A 27,676-nucleotide genomic window follows, 5' to 3' on the forward strand; every position below is an offset into this window, starting at 1 on the left:
TATTAATGTCACCCTGCCTAAACAATCTCCAGACGTTCTGGCAAACATTGTTCCTACAGATGACGCGGTATAGCCAGCTCTCGATATCATGGTAGGAGTAGTGAGCTGGAGAAATACTACTTCTGTCCAGGACTACATGTCCCATGATGCTTGAAAACCGAACGGCATCCTGGGAGGATCGAGTCCTGCTGCATCTGGACAGCGAGGTTCCTGCGTCTCCGGCGAGTCTGCGAGTGATGACGTCACTGCTGAGCTTCCAGCCGTAAAGCGAGGTCTTCCGTGAAAGCAGGGTGCACGGTTAGGACTGCATGCGACGCAATGCCGCCTAAGAAAGTCGCAGCTCCCCAGGCCGCGAAGAAGACGGAGCAGAAGAAGAAGGAGAAGGTCATAGAGGTGACTCCATACTGCCCACGTGCCCGGCCTGCCGGCTGTCATGTGTGTCAGAGCCCGCGGTCATTACATCACTGCCAATAATTGCCTCTGGCTTCCAGTATGTAGAGGCCATTAAAGGGGTGTCCCCGATCCACTGGGTCAGGGAGAGCTGTGAGGTCTGTGGGTGGTCCTGAGACCCCTATTCACTGCCTTTGGAACTGACAGGCCTGGGCCCCAGGCTCCAGCATTCCCATAGACAGTAAAAGGAGGGGTAGTGCACCTACTGGGACAGCGGACTGGTGGGGTCACAGAAGCCACATACCCACTGATCCATCAATGATCTCCTATCGGAGGTAACTTACTGGGACAGGGGACTGCTGGGCTCACAGAAGCCACATACCCACTGATCCATCAATGATCTCCCATCGGAGGTAACTTACTGGGACAGGGGACTGGTGGGGTCACAGAAGCCACATACCCACTGATCCATCAATGATCTCCCATCGGAGGTAACTTACTGGGACAGGGGACTGGTGGGGTCACAGAAGCCACATACCCACTGATCCATCAATGATCTCCTATCGGAGGTAACTTACTGGGACAGGGGACTGCTGGGGTCACAGAAGCCACATACCCACTGATCCATCAATGATCTCCCATCGGAGGTAACTTACTGGGACAGGGGACTGCTGGGGTCACAGAAGCCACATACCCACTGATCCATCAATGATCTCCTATCGGAGGTAACTTACTGGGACAGGGGACTGCTGGGCTCACAGAAGCCACATACCCACTGATCCATCAATGATCTCCTATGGGAGGTAACTTACTGGGACAGGGGACTGCTGGGGTCACAGAAGCCACATACCCACTGATCCATCAATGATCTCCTATCGGAGGTAACTTACTGGGACAGGGGACTGCTGGGGTCACAGAAGCCACATACCCACTGATCCATCAATGATCTCCTATCGGAGGTAACTTGTAGTTGACGGCATACCCCTTTAAAGAGGACCTTTCATCAGAAAAAAGTATGTAAACTGACTATACCGACGTGTAGAGCGGCGCCCAGGGATCCCCCTGCACTTACTGTTATCCCCGGGCGCCGCTCCGTTCTCCAGTTATAGCCTCCGGTATGTTCCTAGTTAGGCTCCACCCAGGGGAACCTGCCGGCGTCTCTTTCTCCTATGCTGTAGTGCTGGCCAATCGCAGCGCTCAGCTCATAGCCTGGCATGATTACCGTATACTATTCTACAGTGAGCGGGGCCCGGTGTAGTAGAATAGTGACTGCACCGGGCCCCGCTGCCATTACAGAAACAGATGCCGGCCCCCATTCCCTACACAGGGACACTGTTATGGGGGATCTGTGGATGACACATAAGATAAGATACTATATATATGTCATCCACAGATGCCCCCACAATGATCCCCCATAACAGTGCCATCCACAGACCACCATTAGTTCCAAAGCACACCTTTTGGTTCAAAATATTTTTCTCTTTTCACTTATTTTCCTCCTCAAAAACATAGGTGCGTCTTATAGGGCGAAAAATACGCTAATTAATTATAACTTTTTGTGAATTGGGACATTTTAACTTTTTTTTTATTTTTTTATTCCAATTAAAATTGTCGGTTCATTTTTTGCTGACTCCGACTCCAGGTACCTAAAATTGCCTCCGACTCCACAGCCCTGCTAGGAACTGCAAAACTTCTTCATATAGTTGTTTGGAAAACCTTGGTGTCCCCTCAGGCCCCGGTGCATGCTTTCAGGTGGGTGGGCTTGTAGGTCCTTTGGATCAGGTCATGCGTCCTTGGTGGTGGAGAGGGAATGGTAAGAGAGCGGTAAGTATATTGAGAAGTTACTTAGTTCATTAAATTAGCTTCCTTTATGGTAAGGTCTAGGCATTATCTGCAATTTGAAACCGTAAGGAACACTAACTAGGAGGGTATAAAAAAAATGCCCTAGCAAAAACATCACGACCCCTTTTAGGTAAACACACATAAGAGCGACACACATTCCTGCGCAGTTATGTGCCTTTCTTCAGGTTTTCTGCCCCCAAATCTGCAATTTCTAACAGAGGTTTTTGGTGCTGATTTGCTGCAGATCTCACTCTTCCATTGAAAAAGGTGAAATCAACGCTTAAAACCACACAGAAAAAAAATCTGCTATTTCATACCCTGATGGTTCTGTACTTCGCAGCGGTTTTTCCCACACAGGAATCCACTGCAACGTGTGCAGGTACTGCTGCCTTTGTGGTCACCTCCAGTTTTCTGATGTACAGGTAGAGAATCCGTGTACTTTCTCAGAAACAGAGCGGTTGTCATTGCTCTTTCATTGAGAATTACCTTTTACAGTAGAACCTTCTGGACATCCATGAGCTTTATGTAAAGGGTTGCTGTGCGTTAGAGCTCATGCACACAACCGAATGTTTGGTCCGCATCCAATCTGCAGATCAGATGGAGTCCCATTCATTTCAGGCCAAAAAAGATGTTGACAGCACCGCGTTTGCTATCTGCCTGCCCGTTCCGCGGCCCCGCAACAAAGATAGAACATGTCCTATACTTCTACATTTTGCGTACAAGGATTTTACATTTTCTATTGAAGTGAAAAGGAAAATGGCAGCGTGCATATGGTTGGGATCTGTGTTTTGCGGATTTCTGGATCTCAAAATGGATATGGTCGTGAGCCATCAGAATGAGGGGTTTGGATTTCATGGCTCGCTCTCAGATTTTAGCTGTCTGTATTTCCTGACGTGATGTCACAGCTTTGTAGGTACAAAATGTCCTGAGTAATTGCCCTTTCTCGCCCATTTTCCTTGGGGGACACAGACCTTGGGTATAGCTCAGCTCCCTAGGAGGCGTGACACTAAGTAAAACTGTTAAGCCCCTCCTCCATCAGCTATACCCTCAGCCTGGAGATAGAGGCTACCAGTTTTAGCTTAGTGTCCAAGGAGGCAAGACACTCCCTGCTACTGCAGGGCTGTTTTCTCCTTGTTATTTTTACTTTTTCTTCTAATTTTGTTATTTTATTTTTTCCTAGGGATACCAGAGACGCATTTGACCTCTCTGCTCTCCCGGGGTTGAGCTGCGCCAGTGCCAACTTATCTGCACTGCTGCCTCCCCCACAGAAGCAATAGGAGGATCTGGGCAGCAATGGCTCCCCTACATCCCGCCAGCTAGGGGGTCGCCCGCACGCCAAGCCCCTCTTCCAGCTTCCTGCCACTGCGGTGCCAGTGGCTGAAGGGGCGACCCTGCTGGAAAGGACTGAGGGTGAAGACGTCGCACGGTGAGATGGCTATTCCAGCCCATACCCCGTCCCTATCTGCAGCATCTACCCCTCTGGGTAAGGGGGGCACCCGTGGTCGCTCATTCTGAGCGCTCATCTGCAGGACAATGCAGCACAGCAGCATCCTCAGCACCCCCACGCCGTTCCCCCCCACGTTGCTATCTTTCTCCCCCCCCCCTCCCCCTCATCGGGGCTGACTCCATTTTTCTCTTCTCTCTCTCCCCCTTCCCGCCGAGAACGGGGGGCGGGGCTTAGCGGTCCCGGCAGGGGGCGGGGCTTCCGCGCGTCATTTTGGGGGCGGAGCTACGTTCTCCTTCACAGGAGACATTTCAAGCGCTGGAGGGGGCGGAGCTTGTTCCCCGCGCTTTCTGCTGAGGTTTCCCGCGCTTCCTCACTCCTGACAGGAAGCTGGGACACGGTGGGGGACTCTAACCTCCTGTGTACATCGCTCGGCTTCTGTGGGCGCTCTCTGCTGCTCACTGCTGTTCACTGCTTCTCTGCTGCTGCTGATCTGGGCCATCTCCTGACGTTCTTCTGAGGCACTGGTAGGACAGTTAACCCTCTCCTAACCCTCCTGGTCATAGCTGCTATAACCCTTTGTGGTCTCTATATTAGAGTACAACCACACTTCAGCATGTCAGATCCCACAGGTGCCCCCAAACCCTGGTACCATGCCTGTACCGCCTGTAAGGAACTTTTTCCGCGTGGGCAATCTGAGCCGCATTGCCTTGCATGTCAGGCCCCGGTGCAGGGCCCGCTTCCCGCTGCGCCCCCCGGTGCCTCTGAACCCCCTGACTGGGCTAGGTCTCTGTCTCAGGCGGTGGAAAGCCTTACACACGTAGTGGGCCGTCTCGTGGATAGACCGCCTCTCCCGCAGGCTGCCACAATCCCTGTCGCACCCGCTGGGACTACCGTTTCTGCCGCCCCCACTGGTTCCCTGCCTCCCAGCGAATCTTCCAGGGCCCGGCATACTCAGAAACGTTCAAGGGTTGAGCGCACATCTTCTCCAGATGCTTCGCTCTCTCCGCCATGCGTGCGAGCTCAGTCAAGTCTATCCTCTCAAAGGGATACGCTTTCTGAGGGAGAACTGGCGGATTCGGACGTGGACATGGACTCAGAGCTTCCGTCCAAATTGGCGTCCGCGGTGGGGCATCTTGTCACTAGCATCCGTGATACCTTTCAGCTACACGATGACCCCCCCAGCTCTGAACAGGCCGGCGTGTCCTTTCTCCGCCCCAAACAGGCCTCCAAGGTTTTTCCCATACACGCAGATTTTTCTTCTGTGGTATCCAAGGCTTGGACTCGGCCTAACGTCCGCTTTATTACACCCAAAAAGCTGGACATTTGTTATCCCTTTCCAGCGGATTCTGTGACCACGTGGACATCCCCGCCTAAGGTTGATCCTCCCGTGGCTCGCCTGTCCAAAAGCACTACTATTCCTGTACAGGACGGATCTTCCCTCCAGTCTGTTGAGGACCGTCGTACGGAATCCCTCTCCAAGGCCATATTTACTGCCTCTGGTTCGGCCCTTAGACCGGTCTTTGCCTCCGCCTGGGTTGGCAAAGCGGTCTCTGAATGGGGTTTGCAACTGGAACGGGAGTTAGGGTCGGACGTCCCTGTTCAGGACCTCCGTTCCTTAGCCCAACTAATTGTTCAGGCCGGAAAATTCGTCTGTGAGGCCTCCCTTGATGCGGGTGCCCTCATTGCCCGTTCCTCTGCCCTGGCAGTTTCTGTCAGGAGGGAACTCTGGCTGAAGGTTTGGGCGGCGGACGCCGCTTCCAAACGCTCTTTGGCCGGCCTACCATTCACGGGTTCCCGCCTGTTCGGAACCCGTCTGGACGAACTTATATCAGAGGCCACGGGTGGGAAGAGTACTCACCTCCCCCAGTCCAGGCCAATGGGCGCCCCCCCGTGGTCGCGCTGGTTCGTCCCGTTTTCGGTCCTTTCGCAAGCCCACCGGGTCTAGACCCGCGGCCAGTTCTTCTTCCTCTGGCCCAGCCCAGGATAGACGCAAGAAGCCGTTTTTTCGGACGCAACCTACCTGGCGCAAGTCCCAGCCTGCACGGGCTCCCACAGGCCAGCAGCCCTCTGCCTGAAGGTGCGCCCCCACCCACCCGGGTGGGGGGCCTCCTTCTCCTATTCAGGAACGTATGGCGGGCCCACATCTCAGACGCATGGGCGCTCGAGATTGTATCTTGCGGATACAAAATCGAATTTGCGTCCATTCCGCCAGACCGTTTCTTCCGATCCCGTCCTCCGCGAGATCCCGTACGAGTGGCCGCCTTCTTCGCGGCCATTCACTCTCTAATGGACAAGGGTGTCGTCGCCCCCGTGCCTCCGACGGAAAGGTTCAGGGGGTTCTACTCGAACCTCTTTGTGGTTCCCAAGAAGGAAGGCTCAGTGCGTCCGATCTTGGACCTAAAACGCCTGAACCGTTTTCTCCGACTGCAGAGATTCCGGATGGAGTCTCTCAGGTCCGCAGTGGCCTCCCTGGAAAGAGGGGATTTCATGGCCTCAATCGACATTCAGGATGCATACCTCCACGTTCCGGTTGCTCCATGTCATCACCGCTTCCTGCGCTTTGCGGTGGGGGACGATCACTTCCAATTCGTCGCCCTTCCCTTTGGTCTGGCGACTGCTCCTCGAGTGTTCACCAAGGTCCTGGCCCCTGTCTTGGCCCTTCTACGTTCAAGAAGTGTTTTTCTTCTCCCATACTTGGACGACATCCTGGTCAAGGCACCCTCCTTCTCTCAGACATCCCGCAGTGTGGAACTCACTCTGGAGACCCTGACGCGGTTCAGTTGGATTATCAACCACCCCAAATCTTCCCTTACCCCCTCCAGACGGCTGATCTTCCTGGGGATGCTCCTGGATACAGAGTTGGCGGAGGTCCGCCTTCCGTCGGACAAGCGTCTGGCCCTTCGCGGGTCGGTTCGCAGTCTCCTCTGTCATCACCGCCCTTCCCTCAGATCCAGCATGCGGTTGTTGGGAAAGATGGTTGCCTGTTTCGAAGCGGTGCCGTTCGCACAATTCCGATCCCGCACCTTTCAGAGGGCAATTCTGTCGGCCTGGGACAAATCACTGAGGAGTCTGGACAAGACCTTTCTTCTGCCTCCCCTGGCTCGAGCTTCCCTCGGCTGGTGGTTGCATATCCCTCTAAGGGGGAAGTCCTTCCTTCCACTGAACTGGCTGGTGATTACCACAGATGCCAGCTTACGGGGGTGGGGGGGGGGGTTTTCCCTCCCCGGTCCGTCCAGGGCGTTTGGTCTCTATCGGAGTCCAGACTTCCAATCAATATTCTGGAACTGAGGGCGATTCTTCTGTCCCTCAGACACTGGACCCATCTGCTGAGGGCCACCCTGTTCGGATCCAATCGGACAATGCCACGGCTGTGGCATACATAAACCATCAGGGAGGCACTCGCAGCGATGCAAGAGGTGACCCTCATTCTCCTCTGGGCAGAGACGCACGTGCCGGCCTTATCTGCGATTTACATCCCGGGGGTGGACAACTGGGCGGCGGATTTCCTCAGCCGGTCCACCATCGACCCGGGAGAATGGTCCCTGCACCCAGAGGTGTTCGAAGCCCTTTGTCTTCGCTGGGGTCGCCCCGACGTGGACCTCATGGCCTCCAAATTCAACCACAAGGTCCCCCTATACCTGGCCAGGGCACGGGACCCGAAGGCATACGGCGCCGACGCGCTCGTCCTTCCGTGGCGCGAATTCTCCCTTCTGTACGTCTTTCCTCCTTTTCCCCTCCTGCCACGGGTTCTTCGGAGGATCGCGGCAGAGGGCGTCCCCGCGATTCTAATCGCCCCGGATTGGCCCCGCCGGTCTTGGTACGCCGACCTAATGTTGCTGTTGGCAGACGCACCGTGGCCACTGCCCTCCAGGGAAGACCTTCTCTCTCAGGGACCGATCTTCCACGAGCATTTAGGCTCGCTACGTTTGACGGCGTGGCTATTGAGACCGCCGTCTTAACGCGACGGGGTTTCTCCGCGGACGTAGTCCGCACCATGATCCGGGCTCGTAAGCCCGTATCCTCTAGGATCTACTATCGGGTTTGGAGGTCCTATCTGGGGTTCTGTGAGTCCCGGAGCATCCCACCTCTCCGGTTTTCTCTTCCCACAATCCTGTCCTTCCTCCAGTCGGGTCTGGACCTGGGGCTGTGCCTCAGTTCTCTGAAGGGTCAGATTTCGGCGCTGTCTATTCTTCTCCAGCGTCCCCTGGCCCCTCTAGGGCCAATTAAGACCTTTTTACAAGGGGTGGCTCACTCTGTTCCGCCGTACCGCCCTCCAGTTCCTTCCTGGGACCTGAATGTGGTGCTCTCGGCGCTCCAATCAGCCCCCTTCGAGCCTTTACGGGAGGTCTCCCTTCGCCTTCTGTCCTGCAAGGTCATCTTTCTTGTGGCCGTCACGTCTCTCCGACGGGTGTCGGAGTTAGCGGCTCTTTCTTGCTCCGAACCTTTCCTGATCTTCCACCAGGATAAGGTTGTGCTTCGGCCTGTCCCGACTTTCCTGCCAAAGGTGGTCTCCGCCTTTCACATCAATGAGGACATCGTCCTTCCGTCGCTCTGTCCCTCTCCTTCCCACCCCAGAGAACGGGAACTGCACCGTCTGGATGTGGTCAGGGCGTTGAGGATTTACTTGGAGGTCACCGGGTCCTTTCGGCGCACGGACTCCCTGTTTGTGGTTCCGGAGGGTTCGCGCAAAGGGTTGGCGGTCTCCAAGGTGGCTATTGCCCGTTTCATTAAACTGGCGGTGTCTGAGGCTTATCGAGCCAAGGGCAGACCTCCGCCTTTTGGCGTCACTGCTCATTCCACCAGAGCAGTCGGAGCTTCCTGGGCGCAGAGGCATCGGGCCTCGGCTGAACAGTTGTGCAAAGCAGCCACTTGGTCCTCTCTGCACACTTTCACAAAGTTCTATAGGGTGCATATGCATGCATCAGCGGATGCTGCGTTGGGCCGCCTGGTTTTGCAGGCAGCGGTTTCCTGATGCTCTGGTGGTGTTCCGCCTTGGGTTTGTGGTCCCTCCCTTCTTGGACTGCTCTTGAACGTCCCAAGGTCTGTGTCCCCCAAGGAAAATGGGCGAGAAAAGGAGATTTTTGTATAACTTACCAGTTAAATCTCTTTCTCGCTCTTCCTTGGGGGACACAGCACCCACCCTTCTGTGTTTGGTTACAGGGTTATGGTCTGGCGCCCCGTTGGGTTGCTGGCTGGTTGTTTCCGTTATTGGTTGTTATCCTTTCACTACTTGGACACGCAACTGGTAGCCTCTATCTCCAGGCTGAGGGTATAGCTGATGGAGGAGGGGCTTAACAGTTTTACTTAGTGTCACGCCTCCTAGGGAGCTGAGCTATACCCAAGGTCTGTGTCCCCCAAGGAAGAGCGAGAAAGAGATTTAACTGGTAAGTTATACAAAAATCTCCTTTTTTCTTCTGATGCTCGCAGCCCATGTGAGTCACACGAGAATGGCTCTGGGTGTTAGGCTACTTTTTACACTAGCTTTATTTGCGGATCCATCATGGATCTGCAAAAACGCTTCCATTACAATAATACAACCCCATGCGTCCGTCATGAACGGATCTGATTGTATTGTGTCTTCTATAGCCATGATGGATCCGTCTTAAACGCCATTGAAAGTCATTAGAGGACAAATAGGTTTTCGGTTTGTAATTTCAGTCAGTTTTGTTTGTGTTACGTTCAGTTTTTATCGCGCGGGTGCAATGCGTTTTTGCATGCACGTGATAAAAAACTGAATGTGGTACCCAGTAGGGATCGACCGATTATCGGATTTACCGATATTATCGGCCGATATTCAGGATTTTGAACGGTATCGGCATTTATTTTGCCGATATTCCGATAGCGTATGGGGAACACAGATCGCGCTGCTGACAGCGCTCTCCGTGTTCCCTCAGCAGCAGCACAGGGGAGAAGGAGCAGTGTCTCCTCCCCCTGTGCTGCTGTCGCCAATGAAAGGACAGGGGACAAGAGAAGGGGAGGAGCTATGGCCACTGCGCCACCAATGAAGCTTAATCTCTCATTTATTCATATACAGGAGGCGGGAGCTGCAGGATCACATAGCCGGCTCCCGACCTCTATGAGCTGTAGCTGCGATCTGCTCTCATAGAGGTCGGGAGCCGGCTATGTGATCCTGCAGCCAGCTCCCGCCTCCTGTATATGAATACATTAGAGATTACGCTTCATTGGTGGCGCTGTGCGCCCCCCCTCCCCCCCCCCAGTATTAAGCATTGGTGGCGCAGTGCGCCTCCCCCCAAGCCCCCCCAGTATTAAGCATTGGTGGCGCAGTGCGCCCCCCAGTATTAAGCAGTGGTGGCGCATAGGGCCCCCCCCCACCCCAGTCGCAGTGCGCCCCCCCACAGGATCCCCTCTCCCCTGCTCCTCCGATCGAAGCCCCAGCAGTGTAATGCTGGGGCTCCGATCGGTTACCATGGCAGCCAGGACGCTATTGAAGCCCTGGCTGCCATAAGCTCCATGCTGCTGTGTGCACAAAGCACAGAGCAGCAGGGACAGTGTGAGCTCCTATTCACCCTGATAGATCTCTATCAGGGTGAATAGGACAAGGGTTCTAGTCCCTAAGGGGGCTAAAAGTTAGTTAAAAAAAAAGTTACAAAAATAAAAACACCAAAATATTAAATATAAATGAAAAAGAAAGAATTACAAAAAAAAAATATACACATTAACAATAAACATTAATTTTCAGCAGATTTGTGGGAATTTTTTATTTTTTTCAAAAATGAAAATTCCCAGAATATTGGTATAAATTATCGGCTATCGGCCTGAAAGTTCACAAATTATCGGTATCGGCCCTAAAAAATCAATATCGGTCGATCCCTAGTACCCAGACCTGAACCCGGACTACTTCACTGAAGTTCGGGTTTGAGTTTGGTGTTCTGTAGTTTATTATTTTCCCTTTATAGTATGGTTGGTTATAAGAGAAAATAATAGCATTCTTAATACAGAATGCTTAGTAAAATGTGCTTTTGAGGGGTTAAAAAAATAAAAAAAAATTAACTCGTCTCGTCCACTTGATCGCAGATCCTTCTATCTTCATTCAGCAGGACCTGCACTGACTTCCCCACTCTCGCCACGTGGTGAGTGCGATTGCGTCATAAAAGGTCCTTTTGCAGGTCCTGAAAGAAGACTATGCCAGCTGCGCGATCAAGTGCAATCAACATTTTACTTAGCATTCTGTATTAAGAGTGCTATTTTTTTCCCTTTATAACCATGCTATAAGGGGAAATAAAACAGTGAATTTACTTTAATGCGCTCCGAGGTTGCTCATCCCTATCATCTCCTAGCAACCATGCATGAAAATCGTACCGCATTCGTACTTGCTTGCGGATGCTTGCGATTTTCACGCAACCCTATTCATTTCTATGGGGCTTGCGTTGCGTGAAAAACACAGAATATAGAACATGCTGCGATTTTCACGCGAAAGTGATGCGTGAAAATCACCGCTCATCTGCACAGCCTCATTGAAGTGAATGGGTCCGGATTCAGTGCGGGTGCAATGCGTTCACCTCACGCATTGCACCCGCACGGAATTCTCGCCCGTGTGAAAGTTGGCACACCCTTGTGATAGTTTTGCAGCATCCTGTGCCTGGTGAGAAGCCTGCCATTCTCATTCAGTAGCTGTCAGTTCGGCTAAAAACTAGTTCTCCCAAAACAGTTCAGTCAAGTCTGTGTTGTCAATGGGGAGAGAGGAGATATAAGTAATAGACGCTTTTGACGTTGACTTAATTCACCCAAAATAATTGGGTGAAAATATTCACTTCACCCAGTCCTCCGCTCCCCACCTTCATCTGCTGGGGAAGAATCAGGAGTTCCCCATAACATTAGACTGGCAGGCCTTGCTGACTATACGGGGCCATAAGTTTAGACAGCGTTGGTAAAGATGCGCTATTTTGGGGTTGAAACCACTGTCTGATCTAGTGCAGATACCTGCAGGGTGTATGTTACAGAAGAGACGGTGGCCCCATAGTCACCATGTGTTCTACCTCCTACTGAGTCATAGGAACACAGCAGAGAAATCTGTGTAGACTGTATAAGCTAAAGGGCCATTTACACAAGCCGAGAATCCGCCAGATAATCTAACAAGAGTTTATAGGAATTATATGGCGGTGTAAAGGTGCCGCGATTACCTGATGAACGAGTGAAATGTTTGTGTAGGCACCTAAATAGTCTTTTTGCCGGCAGCAGATAGTGCTGTGTAGACAAAGACTAGCAATGGAGGAGATTGCTGTCACCAAGCTAGGTTTAACCCAAATATTATTATATTTTTTTTCATATCAGGTAGCTGACTACCTGATATGCAGGTGGATCACCAACAGTACCTCCCATTTTTGTGCCCTGTTCAGTGCTGAGAGGGGCGTCTTGCTGGCTATTATAGTGCTTATTGCTGATGTGTAGTATACTAGTCTAACCGCTTCCTTTTTTTTCTATTGTAGCAATATGTTGTATATAACTTCCAATATTATATAGCAGGTACCGTAACTATTGGGAACGAACAAATCTTCCTGATAATTGCTTGATCTGCTGTGAGGGAGATATGAGCTGTATTTATGCACATGCAGTGATCACTCATCCCCAGAGGTCGCGCTATATTTTTTCCGGAAGAGTAAAAATACTCCTCTTACCATTTTTGAGGAGTATTTTTAGGCAAAATTTGCAGTAATAGAAATAACTAATACATAGGCCTACATAATGTTAAGTGAGAATGAAGTATTGAGGCACTCAGGTTCTTTTTGCAATTTAAATGAAATTTATTTCATGAATTAATCTCTGCATCATCCATTCGCCCGTGGTATATATAGGAGCATTAAACAACAGAATATTTCTGACCAAACGTTTCGGTCACGGTGGACCTTCGTCAGTGGTCATATTATCTGGAATAATATTGGATACATGTTCAGGGTTATTCGGATGGCGTTACATCATCATAGTGAAACAAAAATCAATGTCAATATATACAAGTCAAATTGAACACGGTTGTAGCAGCAAGAGAAATGGTGTCCAATAACGTAATAAATATAGATCTACATACTCTGTACCCAGGTGACACCTATACCACATGTTGCTACTTGGAACGCACACTTGCGCTCCATCTACCCACTAGCCATGCTCCACACTAATACTTCCGCCATATGGAACGCAAAAATGCGCTCCATTCTACCCTCCTTTTAATCAGCCACATTATCAGCAGCACTTCCGGTATTTGGAACGCAAACTTGCGTTCCACACACTACGTCACTTCCGGTCAGTTGACCGGAACTCCGATCCTCTCGGATTACTTAAACCGAGGCAGAAAGTGGGTCAGACCTGCATCCAGCGCCCCAGAACACAGCCATACATCACTCAGGTAGAAAATATGCTCTAACCTTGAATCTTTCTTCCACAGAAACCCTCTCACTATGTCAGCTTGCTCACCATTGGAAATCTCCTGCAGCCTCTCATCCCTCTATGCTTCCATGTCACTGAACCAACTTTGTGCAGTGTTATAAATTGAGATACTTGTACTTATGATTCTGTGCACTTGAATACTGTGGTACATACGAACGATGTATAATATACCGCTTGTGCCCCCATACATATGTGAATGTTATAGGTGATACCTGATATATACCAAATGTAAATACCGCACGGCCTGAGTACTCTGTGATATGCTACATAGAGGATTTATGCATTTTTCAAACAAAATTATTATACCAATGGCATAGTCGTACAGTGACTCCCCCATATCCGACTATAGAATATGTCCTCGATTCAGCATATACCAGTAATACTCGGTGATACACGTGTGATACCACAGTATACAATATACCATGTACCAATTTGAACCCTGTCACTTCCACTATTATTACACTGGTACTTTACTATTTTTTTACCTTTATAAACCATACGCCACGGACCCATCGTATTTGCGTCTATATGTATTTGAATATTTATTACGTTATTGGACACCATTTCTCTTGCTGCTACAACTGTGTTCAATTTGACTTGTATATATTGACATTGATTTTTGTTTCACTATGATGATGTAACGTTATCTCTGCCATCCGAATAACCCTGAACATGTATCCAATATTATTCCAGATAATATGACCACTGACGAAGGTCCACCGTGACCGAAACTTTTGGTCAGAAATATTCTGTTGTTTAATGCTCCTATATATACCACGGGCGAATGGATGATGCAGAGATTAATTCATGAAATAAATTTAATTTAAATTGCAAAAAGAACCTGAGTGCCTCAATACTTCATTCTCATGATAAATGGCTTAATAAGCCCTTGATTGGCACCGGTGACACACTTGAATAGAGTGCGGTTCCTCACTGTATTATAAGATTACATAATGTTAAGGGCCTGTCCACATCTGCATTGTACGGGGCTCTGTCGCAGATTCTGTCAAAGACTGGACAAAAAAGCTTTACATGCAGGACTTTCTTGTATGGTGAACAGAATCCCGAACAGAAACTGAATGGACTCCATAGTAGTCAATGGAGTCTGTTAAGTTCTGGTTCGGTCAGTTATGTGTCCAATCCATCACTGCGTTATTTTCGTTGTTCTGCTCATATAACGGAGCAGAACAACAGAAATGAATAGTGGTGGTGTGAACGTGCCCTAAGGGGTGGGTATCTATGCCAGGGTACTATTACTTGTTACTGCAGGCAATTTTAGCTAAGTGATAAAGTACAGTTCAATGTAGTGGATCTTCCCCGTACTTGATCACAAGTCAGACAGGTCGGTCATAAAAGTGACGGCTTCCCTGACAGAAGCAGTAGGCCGCAACAGCCCTCTGGTTATAGGTGGCATACAGCTGCATGTAGGTCTATGGGATCTACAGGCAGGGTCCCATTAGCACAAACCACATTAGCAAACCAGTGGATCCTATGACATGTCACACGGGAGTGAAGCAGAGCTTCAGAAAGGCCTGAGAGCCACAGCAGGGCACACACCTTCCTGCCATTGCCTGCCTGCCACTTAACACCACATGTACAGAACAGGGCAACTTCAGAACACCCTCAGAGCATGCACACACTGGAGGCTGCAGTGCCACAGCTCCTTCTGTGCCCATACACCATGGATGAATGCACACACTGTAGAGATGACAGCTGGTGCCCTGGGCCCCTACCCACAGTGCCTCTCACCACAGGAGAAGAGGAGCTAACTTACTGGGCTCATCCTGAGCAGGAAATCGGCCCAGGCTTTGACTGAGAGAGAGCAATACCTTTATGTCACTCAGTCACAGGATGAAAAGCTTGGCACAGTCCGGTATTATACAAGTTCACAGCATCCGGTAATCCTCAGAACATTCTTTTGGCGCATTGTCAGTGGCACACATTGTAGAGAAGATACCTGGTGCCCCGCTACAGTGCGTCTCACCGCAAGAGAAGAGGAGCTAACTTACTGGGCTCATCCTGAGCAGCAGCGGGGACTGGAGGACGAACACTGCTCTAGTTTCTGCGCATGGTGCCCGAGTGTTGTAGAGTGTGGGCAGCACTGGCTGCCCTGTGCAGATGGTGTGCACATATAAATAGGTCGCGCGCCGCATCTTTACAGTAGCGTGCCGAATGGTCGGCAGCCCGCTCAAAGCAACCAATAACAAAGCTTGCTGTGAGGAGCTTTGTTATTGGTTATGTCAGACACGGGCAGCATCGCTGCGCTGCCTGTGCCGTTCACTGCGCGCCCTGAGCTGCTAAATGTAGGGGAAAAGTCTAAGGCGTATCGGAACAGGCGTCTATGACACTTGTACAGGTGTTATTGCGACCTCTGCTCATCCCTATAAAGAATCATTGTTTCTGGGCAGCTGATCCCTATTGTCATAGGATGACCTGAAGTACAGAAGTGATAGGGTTTGGGTTCATCAATTATGCTTTCACCTAATGAATGATCAGTGAGTGATGGGCGGCACCCTTTATGCAGAGCAATTATTGGGAGCTATTGTCTCTACAAATGTTCATCCCCAATAATCGGCTGGAATATAGCTCTATGTAAGAAGAACTTTACTGATGGTAAAGCCCATTTTACACGCACCGAAAATCTGAGCAACTATCAGGAATAAATGCTCATTCCTGATAACTGCCTGCCGATCGCTAAATGAACAGGCAGGTACATTGGGTGAAAGCATTGCTGATGTGAATACCTGTCCTACTGTAGAGATTGCTGGTTCCCATACAGTGGAGGTGATTGCTGTATGTAAATGAGCAGACATTGGGCATGTACAGTTCATCCCCGATGATTGCTTAGTCAGTTGACCTGTATAAATGAGGAGCGACATTACGCAGACTCTGATGCAAAGTATGTGGGGAAGGAACAATTACTACCGATTACCTCAAAGGTCTTGAGAAAGCGTTGCCTGATGTGAAATGGCCGTAGGCTGCTTTGTGTGTATTAAGTTATACCCATGATATGTATCCGCTGTGGAGCTAATAAAGAAGGTGAATTAGTCCCAAGGCAAGGGCCACGCTGTTTCTTCCAAACCTGGACAATCACTGCTGCAGTTGTTCCTTCTCCATTAGTTCTGTTGATTATTAGTAGCATGTCCTTGATTACACAAGGAGAGGTGCTGCTGATAATCGGAAACCTTTCATTCCGATGAAGGATACACATCAGCTGACATACAGGCATTTGTCAGTTTACCAGCCGGTTATTGATAATGAGTGTTCCCATGAAGACTTTCCCGATAATTGGCCTAAAGATTGCAGTGTAATAGTCACGTGTTTACCATATCATTGGATAAAATGATTGATTTGTCCTAAATTACATTGTCTTTTTCTTTTTTTTTCTTTTCTGAAGGACAAGACATTTGGCCTTAAGAACAAAAAGGGTGCCAAGCAGCAGAAATTTATAAAGAATGTCACACAACAGGTTAAATTTGGGCAGAACAATCCTAGATTGGTATGTATCAGTAGTATACAACCCATGTGGTCTGCGACTAGTTTCTGTACTATGAATCCACACGTAGTCCTTTGCCAGCCTAGATTCCCATCGGGCACAGCAACCTTATATGTAAAACAGCATTTTCTCTGTATTCAAAATTATTCCGAACAGAGTCCCATATTGTAAATAGCAGTGTAGATATAGACGGAGGCATGTGACCAACGGGTGTAGAGTGTGTATAGGCACCTTTAATTTGATGGAGGGCAACTTTTCACCTTTACGTTTGCTTTATTTCCAGTGGTGCTATTAAAGTTAATTACATAGTAATTCAAAGATCCTTATATTTTGCCTATTGGTGAGGGTCCCAGCCCAAGTCAGTGTCCCTTCCAGATAAGCTGTAAGTCATGGCTTCATTTCATACTGTTAGCTCTGCCGTATGATGTGTGATGTGGCACTGCTTCCTGAAGAGCACCACAAGGCTTAGGCCCCTTTGACATAGGTGAGAATTCCGCGTGGGTGCAGTGCATGAGGTGAACGCATTGCACCCGCACTGAATTCGGACCCATTCACTTCAATGGGGCTGTGCAGATGAGCAGTGATTTTTTTTTTTTTTTTTTTCACGCATCACTTGTGCGTTGCGTGAAAATCATAGCATGTTCTATATTCAGTGTTTTTCATGCAACGCAGACCCCATAGAAATGAATGGGGCTGCGTGAAAAAGTGCGGATGCAATGCGATTTTCACTCATGGTTGCTAGGAGATGTTAGTAAATTGATAAGTCAATTCGCTGTATTATTTTCTCGCTCATATCATTGGGGGACACAGGACCGTGGATATAGCTTGCTGCTGCCACTAGGAGGCGACACTAGGCTGAAAACTGTTAGCTCCTCCCCTGCAGGCCATACCCCCTCCAGACTGGAGAGAGCGTTTCAGTTTTTAGCTTGGTGTCGTAGGAGGCAGACCTTAGCACCCTTAGCAGGGTGGCTCTTTTGGAAATGTTATTATTTATTTTATTAGGTTCATGGGGCGCAGATTCGCATGGCGTTTGTCTCCCTGGGAGGCTAGCCGGTGTCGGTTGTCCCACTGCCTTACTAGCAAGCATCCCAGATCAGGTCGTCATTCCTCTTCTGACGCCTCTGCATCCCCTCCAGGTTCCCGATTTCAGACGTCCTCCATTTTAGGTGACGCACTATCAGATGGTGAGATCGCGGATTCAGATATGGAGATGGACCTGGAGCAGTCTTCCCAGATTGCGTCTATGATAGATAGTCTGATTTCAGCTATCCGGGACACTTTCCAAGTTCAGGAGGAACTCCCCTCCACCAGCCACCAGGGAGTGTCGTTTTTGCGTACAAAGCAGACCCCTAAGTCCTTTCCTGTACACAACAACTTTTCCGTTGTTGTCGCAAAGGCTTGGGTCCAGCCAGGTTTGCACGTCATTGTCCCAAAGCGGTTAGACTTGCTCTACCCCTTTCCAACTGATTGTGTGGAAAAATGGGCCTCACCTCCGAAGGTAGACCCACCGGTCGCTCGCCTCGCAAAGAACACGACTATTCCGGTGGCGGATGGCTCCTCTCTCCAGGACCCAGTAGATCAGCGCATTGACTCGCTATCGAAGTCGGTCTTTGCAGCCACTGGTTCAGCCTTACGCCTGATCTTCGCATCGGCATGGGTAGCCAAGGCGGTTTCGGAGTGGGCCCTCCGTTTGCGACCAATCTTCCTCAGGCGGAACTCCAGTCCTTGGCTGTACAAATTTCGCAGGCAGGAAAGTACCTCTGCGAAGCGGCTCTGGACACGGGGACGATGGTGGCCCGTTCCTCGGCTCTCGTGGTATCTATCCGCTGAGAACTGTGGCTTAAAGTCTGGTCGGCGGATTCATCCTCCAAACCTTCTCTTTCAAGACTTCCCTTTGCCGGGTCTCGACTCTTTGGTACCCGGCTAGATGTTATTATTTTGGAAGCAACAGTGGGAAAAAGCACCCATTTACCGCAACCCAAAGTTCCTTTCGTCCTAGGGTCACATCTTCCCGTTATCAGTCCTTTCTTAGGTTTGCGGGCACTCTGGGCGGCCTAGATGCAGCTGGGGCCTCCGGAAATCAGGACCAGCGAAAAGGCCCATCCTTCAAACCCCAGCCAGCATGGCGTCCGCGAGCGCAACAGCCTCCTTTCGCTCCCGGGAAACAGCCCTCAGCATGAAGTTGCGGCCCCACCCTTACAGGTGGGGGGGGGTCGACTCCTTCTTTTTCAGGAAATGTGGTGAACTCATATCGGACGCTTGGGCACGAGATGTAGTGACATCAGGATACAAGAGAGAATTCAAATCTTCTCATACGTGGCGTGATAATTCTGGTCCCCTTACACAAAAGATTTTCGGGTTTCTATTCAAACCTTTTCGTAGTACCCAAAAAGGAAGGCAACGTTAGCCCAGTGCTGGACCTCTAGATAGTGAATCGCTTCCTCCGCATTCAACGGTTCACTCCGCTCCGTGATTGCCTCTTTGGTACAGGGGGAACTCATGGCATTGATAGACATCCAAGACGCCTACTTACACGTTCCCATCGCACCCGCTCATCAACGTTTTCTTCGTTTTGCCATTCATTCATGTCACTACCAGTTCGTCGCCCTGCCATTCGGTCTAGCGACAGCTCCGGGAGCGTTCACAAAAGTGCTTGTCCCCCTCCTGGGTTTCCTGCGCTCCAGGTGCATCACTCTCCTCCCGTATCTAGACGATATCTTGATCAAAGCATCTACGGTCTCCCAATGCGAGGAGAGTCTTCAGATCACGTTGAGCACCCTGTCCCGCTTCGAGTGGATAGTCAATTGGCGGAAATCCTGATTTATCTCCCACCACACAAATCGGGTTTCTGGGCATGATACTAGACTCAGGTGCAGCCGTGGTACGCCTGCCATTGGACAAGAGTGTGGACATTCAGAGATCTATACGCATATTACTCTAACGCCGCAATACGTCTATCCGCAATTGCATGCGGGTGCTGGGCATGATGGTGGCCTCCTTCGAGGCTATTCCCTTCGCTCAATTTCACACAAGGTGTTTTCAACGAGCCATTTTGTCATCTTGGGACAAATCGCCGGATCCGGCTGTCTCTTCAAACACTGTATACAAAAAAAATGAAAATGTCAGTCCTGTGTTCCAAAACACGGACACTTATCTGCGCTGCTGGTTCCGGTGTAGTGTGGTGGGTATTCACACTGAAAGTCAAGTAATTTAAAGGTTTGAAACCGCGCTGCTAATGGTTCAGTCAGACGCTGTACAAGTGACAGAAATAGGGTGTTAGCCTTCGTCCTCCTCTCTCAAGGATTCGATCCTCCTCAGACCACCTCCTCTGTAGGATTAAATGACCAGCATATAGTGAAGTACCCTCTTAGTTGTTAATAAAAAAGGTTTAATTCTACTCACAAACAATGGTAGATCATAGGCATATCACAATTAGTGAAAACAACTTGAAGTCCTGCCCGACCCGGGTTTCGCTCTCTGGCTTCCTCAGGGGCCACAACTGCGCATGTCCACAGCTGGGCCCTTTAAATAGCCCAGTCTCCCATTATCAGACCGTGGGAATCACTCCCAATCAAAATTTATTTTTATTTTTTAAATGCATGATAAAAGCAGTATTCATAACGTATCCTATTAATACTGCTTTTATCATGCATTTAAAAAATAAAAATAAATTTTGATTGCCAGTGATTCCCACAGTCTGATAATGGGAGACTGGGCTATTTAAAGGGCCCAGCTGTGGACATGCGCAGTTGTCGCCCCTGAGGAAGCCAGAGAGCGAAACCCGGGTCGGGCAGGACTTCAAGTTGTTTTCACTAATTGTGATATGCCTATGATCTACCATTGTTTGTGAGTAGAATAAAACCTTTTTTATTAACAACTAAGAGGGTACTTCACTATATGCTGGTCATTTAATCCTACAGAGGAGGTGGTCTGAGGAGGATCGAATCCTTGAGAGAGGAGGACGAAGGCTAATACCCTATTTCTGTCACTTGTGCAGCGTCTGACTGAACCATTAGCAGCGCGGTTTCAAACCTTTAACTACTGTCTCTTCAAACACGTACAGCCCTCAGTTGGTGGACAGTCTGCGCACCTGTTGGCGGGGAAATCCTTCCTTCCAGTGATATGGACGATCATTACAACAGACGCCAGCCTTCGCGGTTGGGGCGGAGTTATCGCCACACGGACGGTCCAGGATGTTTGGTCTCCATCGGAGTCCAAACTTCCCATCAATATACTGGAACTCCGGGCCATTTATCTCTCCCTTGTCCATTGGACTCCACTTCTGCAGGGTCGTCCGATCAGGGTGCAGCCGGACAGTGCTACAGCTGTGGCCTACATCAACCACCAAGACTCTCAGCTTTCCGGTGATGCAGGAGTCTGCGAAGATTCTTCTGCTAGGAGATGCTCCGTGGCCTCTGCCAATCAGAACCGATCTACTCGCCCAGGGCCCAGTCTTCCATCAGAGTTTAGACACTCTACGTTTAACGGCGTGGCTGTTGAAACCTTTCTGTTGAAATGCAGTGTTTTTTTCTGATGCGGTCATTCGAACCATGATTAGGGCCAGGAAACCTTCCTCTTCTAGGATTTACTACCGGACCTGGAAATCCTTCTTGCATTTCTGCAAGGAACGAGCTTTTCCTCCCAGGCGTTTTTCCCTTCTGACGGTTCTAGCGTTCCTTCAGTCAGGATTGGACCTGGGCATGGCTCTCAGTTCCCTCAAAGGGCAGGTCTCTGCCCTGTCCGTTTTTTTTTTCCCAACGTACTCTAGCCGTCCTAGGTCCGGTCAAGACTTTCTTGCAAGGAGTAGCTCACACCGTTCCCCTATATCGGTCCCCATCACATTCTTGGGACCTGAACCTGGTTCTCGGTGCACTCCCGACAGCGCCATTCGAACCTCTGAGTGAAGTTTCAGTCCGTCTACTTTCCTGAAAAGTGGCATTTTTAGTGGCCATTACCTCTATTCGACGGCATCCGGAACTGGCAGCTCTCTCCTTCAAGGGACCCCTTTTTAGTGTTTCACCAAGATAAGGTGGTTCTTTGTCCAGTGCCATCTTTTTTTACCAAACGTTGTTTCTGCCTTTCACGTGAATTAGCACATTGTTTTGCCCTCAGCCTTCTCATCCGTGGGAGGTCTCCCTCCATCGTCTGGATGTAGTACGGGCCTTGAAGATCTGTCGGTGGTGGCCCCCTTTAGACGCACTGACGCTCTGTTCGTTATCTCGGAAGGCCCTCGTAAAGGTTTGGCGGCTTCAAAGGTGACTATTGCTCGGTGGATTTGCTCGGCCATTGCCGAGGCCTATCGTTCCAGGGACATGGTTCCTCCACCCGAGATCACTGCTCACTCTACCAGAGTGGTCGGGGCTTCTTGGGCACACCTCCGCCACGCTCCTGCATCTCAGTTGTGTAACGCAGCGACTTGGTCCTCTCTACACACCTTTACTAAATTTTACCGGGTGCATTCATTGGCCTCGCGGATGCTTCTCTTGGCTGCAGGGTTTTGCAGGCCGCAGTTCAGTGACTTCCATAGAGAGTTGGTTTGGGAGAATTTTGTTTCCCTCCCCGGGGACTGCTTTAGGACATCCCACGGTCCTGTGTCCCCCAATGATATGAGCGAGAAAATGAGATTTTTGTGAACTTGCCTGTAAAATCTTTTTCTCGCTTAATTCATTGGGGGACACAGCACCCACGCACATATTGTTGTGAGGCAAGTGGGGTTCCTGTTTTGTCTGTTGGGACCTTGTGTTTGGTTCGGTCTCATGACAGTACAGTTTTCTTTTGATTTTTGCTTTAATTTGGTCTCTCCTACTGCTGAAGCACAAACTGAAATGCTCTCTCCAGGCTGGAGTGGGTATAGCCTGCAGGGGAGGAGTTAACAGTTTTCAGCCTAGTGTCGCCTCCTAGTGGCAGCAGCAAGCTATACCCACGGTCCTGTGTCCCCCAATGAATCAAGCGAGAAAAAGATTTTACAGGAGAGCTCACAAAAATCTCTTTTTCCCTTATAACATGGTTATAAGGGAAAATAGCATTCCTAATACAGAATGATTAGTAAAATGTTACTTGAGGGGTTAAAAAAAATAATAATAATTAACTCCCCTCATTCACTTGATCGCGCATCCGGCATCGTCTTCTTTCTTCATCTTTCAGGACCTGAAAAAGGACCTTTTGATGACGTAATCGCGCTCATCATGTGGCGAGTGCGATTACGTTGTCAAAGGTCCTTTTGTAGGTCCTGAAAGATGAAGAAAGAAGACGATGCCGGATGTGCGATCAAGTGTATGAGGGGAGTTTATTATTATTATTATTATTATTATTATTTTAACCCTTCAAGCAACATTTTTACTAAGCATTCTGTATTAAGAATGCTATTATTTTCCTTTATAACCATATTATAAGGGAAAATAATAACATCTACACAACACCGAACCCAAACCCGAACTTCAATGGAGAAGTTCGGGTCTAGGTACCACATTCAGTTTCTTATCACGCGCGTGCAAAACGCATTGCACCTGCACGATAAAAACTGAACAACACAATCGCAGTCAGAACTGACTGAAATTGTGTGCGCACTCACACGGGTTTCCCGCAATGCATCCGGAGCAAATCCAGGATGCCCGTCTGAAAGAGGCCTTAGTGATGAAAGATTTCATGTTTTTCTGTGTTTAGGTGGCACAGGCTGAAGGCGACAAGAAAAATAAAAAGGACGACAAAAAGAAAGAACTGCAAGAGCTAAATGAACTCTTTAAACCGGTAGTAGCTGCGCAAAAGGTCAGCAAAGGTAGATTAACTGCACGTAATCTCTGGAACTCCCAGGGCGTGTGTGTGTGTGTGTAAATGAAAACTTGCTGTTTCTGACTCTCTGTCCACTATAAGGCCTCATTCACACACCGATTATATTCCCAAAGTCTTCATCAGAATGTTTAGGCTCTGTTCATCGTTTCAGTCAGGTTACTGTTGGTCTTTAAGCCGATCGGTGGGGAGAAACCTATTATAATATCTCGTATCCTTTATGGATCCTCTTAAAAACGTGAGCCACTGTGAACAGCTCAGGCACTGACTGCATGAGCGTTTCAGGGCATTATGTTTTTTTTTTTTTGTATTTTTGTATCCCTCTGCAGTTAAAACACGTATAAAACGGGCAGAAAAATAACAAGCGTTACATACCTCCACCGACCTTTCTTCACTGGTGTTCTGACAGTGACCTACCTCTGCCAGTGTTCGGATGAGTAGGCTTTACCTGGCCTTTCTGGCATGTCAAGCCAGGACAGGAAGTGGAGAGAAGCAGAAGGTGATCAGAGGAGGTGATAATCGTATTAATATCGCTAGGCTTCAACCGCTTTATTTGTCCATTTCTAAAAACTTCCAGCATTTAACCTTAGCTGTTGGACAAGAAATTCTGTGTAGAACAATGGGAGGAATTTACTACATGGAAAAAAATCCCTTTTCTTCAGATATATTTTAATGTATGTCATTTAATAGTGTTTTATCAGGCAGATGTAAAAATTGGGCCGGTAGCAGTCAGACTGGATCCACTGTAACATCGGGATACCAATATCTTACACTGCCTTAGGGTTTTCTCTAGGACAGACCATCAATGTGTGATCAGTAGTTGACAAGCTTTTTTCTCGTTAATGGCATTGGGCGACACAGTACCATGGGTATACGCCCAGCTACCACTAGGAGGCACTAGATATCAAAAAAGGTTGGCTCCGCCCAGGTGGGCTATACCCTCTCCACAGCACTAAGCTTTTCAGTTTTAGTCTAATGTCTGTAGGAGGCAGACCTCACATGCTTTTTTTTTTTTTTTTTTTTTTTTTTTTTTTCCTGCAGGTCTTGCTGATATTTTATTTTTTCATCTTAACTTTTTTCTCTCTTGTGCAGGTTTTCACCTGCTGCAGGCGGGTGCTGCATCATGGGCTGCCACTTTAGTTGCACCCCATGCGGCACTTGGGTACCTCACCCTTCACGCAGTCCTCATTGACTGCATCCGCAGTGGCATGCCGGCATTCCCACGGTTCCCGTGTTGAGTCTGCCGATGGGATGACCCTGCCGTGTCCGAAGACATCTGGTTCACCAGAGTGAGTGCCTGGAGCCATTACAGTTCAGTATGCAGCCGTATCAGAGCAGCTACATCACTCCCTTCATAGGTAGAGTACCTGTACCATCTTCAGATGCTGTAGTTATTACACCTGCCTGGTCCTATGGTGCTCCATCTCCAGGGGCTGTAGCCATTACTCTTGTTCTAATGTGCACCAAGCAGCCCCATTGCTCCCTTCATAGGTAGAGTACCTGTATCATCTCCACAGGCTGTAGCCATTTCTTATGCCTGGTTCTTGTGTGCACCAAGCAGCCACATTGCTCCCTTTAGAGGTAGAGTACCTGTACGATCTCCAGATTTGCTGTAGCCATTACACCTCTCTGGTTCTATTGTGCACCATGCAGCCCTATTTCTCCCTATACCAGGCGAGGTATAGAGGCCATCTTCTAATGCGGTAGCCATTGCACTTCTCTGGTTCTAGTGCGCACCACGCAGGCATCGCTCCCCTCTGACGTGGAGTTCCTGTGCCATCTCCAGATGCTGTACCCCTTACACCTGTCTGGTTTTAAGTCTGCACTTGACAGCCGTATTTATCCCTTATTGGGTAGAGTACCTGTACAGCCTCCATATACTGTAGCATTTCCAAATGCTGTAGCTATGTTCCACTCATTATAATGAGCACCTTCTAGCCACATTTCTCCTATTATAGGTGGAGTATTTGCAGTATCTCCAGGGGTTATGCCCTATTGGTACAATCTGCGGCTCATATGGCTACTAGGTGTACCCTCCCTTCCCTGGCTCTGATCTGCGATAGGCAATCATGTGGCCCCCCATTCACGTGGAGTGGTGTTTCCATCTCATGATGCTGTATTCATCACTCTGTTCTGCTTCTACCATACATGGCATACCTGGTATCCATATGTCTCCCCCTTCCTGGGCGGAGTAGAGTTGCTTTGTTGGTTTCAGTATATGGCTGGCCTGTTCAGATCTGACACCAGGTGCAGTTCCTCCTGAACCAGGCCCTCTAGTCTTCTCTTTGCCTCTGTACTACCAATTATTTTTACTTCATTGTCTGACGCATTATTTTTCAAGACTTTCCAGTCCTGTTGTGCACCAGACAACTGCACTCCCGTGGCTGGCATGCTAGGATTGTTCTTTGTCAACCCTGTGAATTGTTACCGCATGCTGCACAGCCGTGTTACCCCATTTCTGATGGAGTACTCGCGTTTTTATTTCTGCTCCTTGCTTTCTTTTCACAGAGTTACATGGCACAGTCCTGACAGAGTATAGGGATCTTCACTGGACATTCTATCTTGCAAGAGTACGCAGCGTTGTGAGCACCAGCCGCTACTGCAGTTTTGGGTCATCGCTGATGTCCTCCACCATACAGAATCCTTCTGGGTGGTCTATGACATGCATCTTTGCTGCACGTTCTCTCTGATATGCCTTTGTCAGGACTAGTGAGTGCCACATTACAGCTGGTGGGTGGACTTTTCTGCGGCTTGCACTGGTATCGGACATGGTCCCGTACCTCTTCCATGGTCCGGGTGTTCTTGGTACTCCCTTATGTTCTTTGATTAGTTGTGCTACATGGCAGAAGGGCCGTTCCCTGGACCTGGCCGTTGTCTGCATCGGTCAGTCCCTTCCCTGGGGGTTTTCATTTTGCTCTGCTGGTAGCTGGTTTCTACATGTCTGTGTAGTCTCTCCCGGCTTCCTCTGCTGACTTCTGCATCCTTTCTAACATATGGATGTTTGGCGTTTCTTTTACCAAATCCAGGCTGCTGTACTTGCCCCTTCTGAGACAGTGTTATTCAGCTGGCTGGTCACTGCACTTGGGATGGTTGCTTACCCATGGGTGATGTTATTTCCTTTGTTTTCGGACTATTGTTGTCCTTAGGTGGTCCGGTTTTTTGGACCCTTATCCTGCTTGGAGTCCCTGACCCCATTCTTTCTCAGACATCTAGCTAGCCGCTCCCTTCTGGGGAAGCTGCCCATGGCATTTTGGCCGCACAGGCTCTGTATGACAGCTGCTTCTTTGGGCCCGGTTTGGTCCTTTTTCCCTCCTGGATTCGAACCTCTCTTCCCCTCCCCCCAGGTCAAATACCTGGTACCTAGTTGTTTAGTGCTATGGTTTGCAGTTTACATCGTATTGGTCACTTTTGGGACTGAGTTTTCTCTCATTTTGAGAACAAAATCTCTGACCAGTGGGTCTCCATTTGTATTACCAGGGCCTGCGACTGGTTCCCTTTCTCGTGCGTGGCATTGGGGGACACAGCACCATGGGTATATGCCCAGCTGCCACTAGGAGGCTGACACTAGAAACAAAAAAGTGTTGGCTCCACCCAGGTGGGCTATACCCCTCTGCTAGAGCCAGAACAACCCAGTCTAGTTCTAGTGTCCGTAGGAGGCAGACATGACCTGCTAGCAGGTCCTTTTTCTGCTAATTTTTTATCTTTTATTTTTATTTTTATTTCTTTTAATTTTTTCCTCTACAGGTAGCAGGGGCGGCTCCATCGTGTTCCACCTTAGTTGTCCCCCTGCGGGCGCGTACTCGGTACCTTGCAGCCACCCAGTCCCCAACGTGACCTGCTTCCGCAGTGGATTCCGGCGGACCCACGGTTTCCGTGTTGAGTCCGCCGAGGGGGTGGTCATGCTGCGCCTGAACTAATCGGAGGGTGAGTATGTGCTTCAGCCCCAACCCCCTCCCCCACCCCCCCACCTCCACTTAGTAAGCTGGGCCTTTGGGGGGGGGCACCTCTCCTTCTTGGGGTCTCCCCCGCTCTCCTCTCAGGGGGGTCGCCATTCTGGAGCCTTTTTTAATGGTGTCGGCCCCTTTAAGACGGCCGGTTTCGGCCCTCGCTCTCCCTACCTCGGTGGCTGTGTCCCCTCCTCTGCCTTCCCTCGGCGCTGGCTGTTTGTTAGCCGCTTCCGCCTCCTGCGCTGGCGGGCGGGGGCCTGCCGGCGGCGGCGCTTTTCTCCTCCGGCGGCACCCTGGCATACTAGAGGCCGCGGCTTTTGCCTGGCCTAGGCCGCGGTCACGTGGGCGGGCGTCGTCTCCGCCTCCTGG

At 49.5% G+C, this 27,676-nt stretch overlaps 1 protein-coding gene across 2 annotated transcripts in view; it reads left to right on the plus strand.

The window, feature by feature from the left end:
• The first annotated feature begins 202 nt into the window (after positions 1 to 202).
• Positions 203 to 27,676, plus strand: part of ZC3H15 (zinc finger CCCH-type containing 15) — a 56,257-nt gene continuing 28,783 nt past the window's right edge. Inside the window, exons 1-3 of one of the 2 annotated variants that reach the window (XM_044304718.1) lie at positions 203 to 393; positions 16,476 to 16,577; positions 23,238 to 23,349. In XM_044304718.1, the coding sequence (XP_044160653.1) occupies positions 319 to 393; positions 16,476 to 16,577; positions 23,238 to 23,349 (289 nt within the window). In that variant the 5' untranslated portion in view covers positions 203 to 318. The remainder of the gene's footprint in view (positions 394 to 16,475; positions 16,578 to 23,237; positions 23,350 to 27,676) is intronic. The other variant, XM_044304719.1, reaches the window with a different exon arrangement.

The sequence above is a fragment of the Bufo gargarizans genome, chromosome 8 (genome assembly GCF_014858855.1).
Source record: "Bufo gargarizans isolate SCDJY-AF-19 chromosome 8, ASM1485885v1, whole genome shotgun sequence".
NCBI classification, from domain to species: Eukaryota; Metazoa; Chordata; class Amphibia; order Anura; family Bufonidae; genus Bufo; species Bufo gargarizans.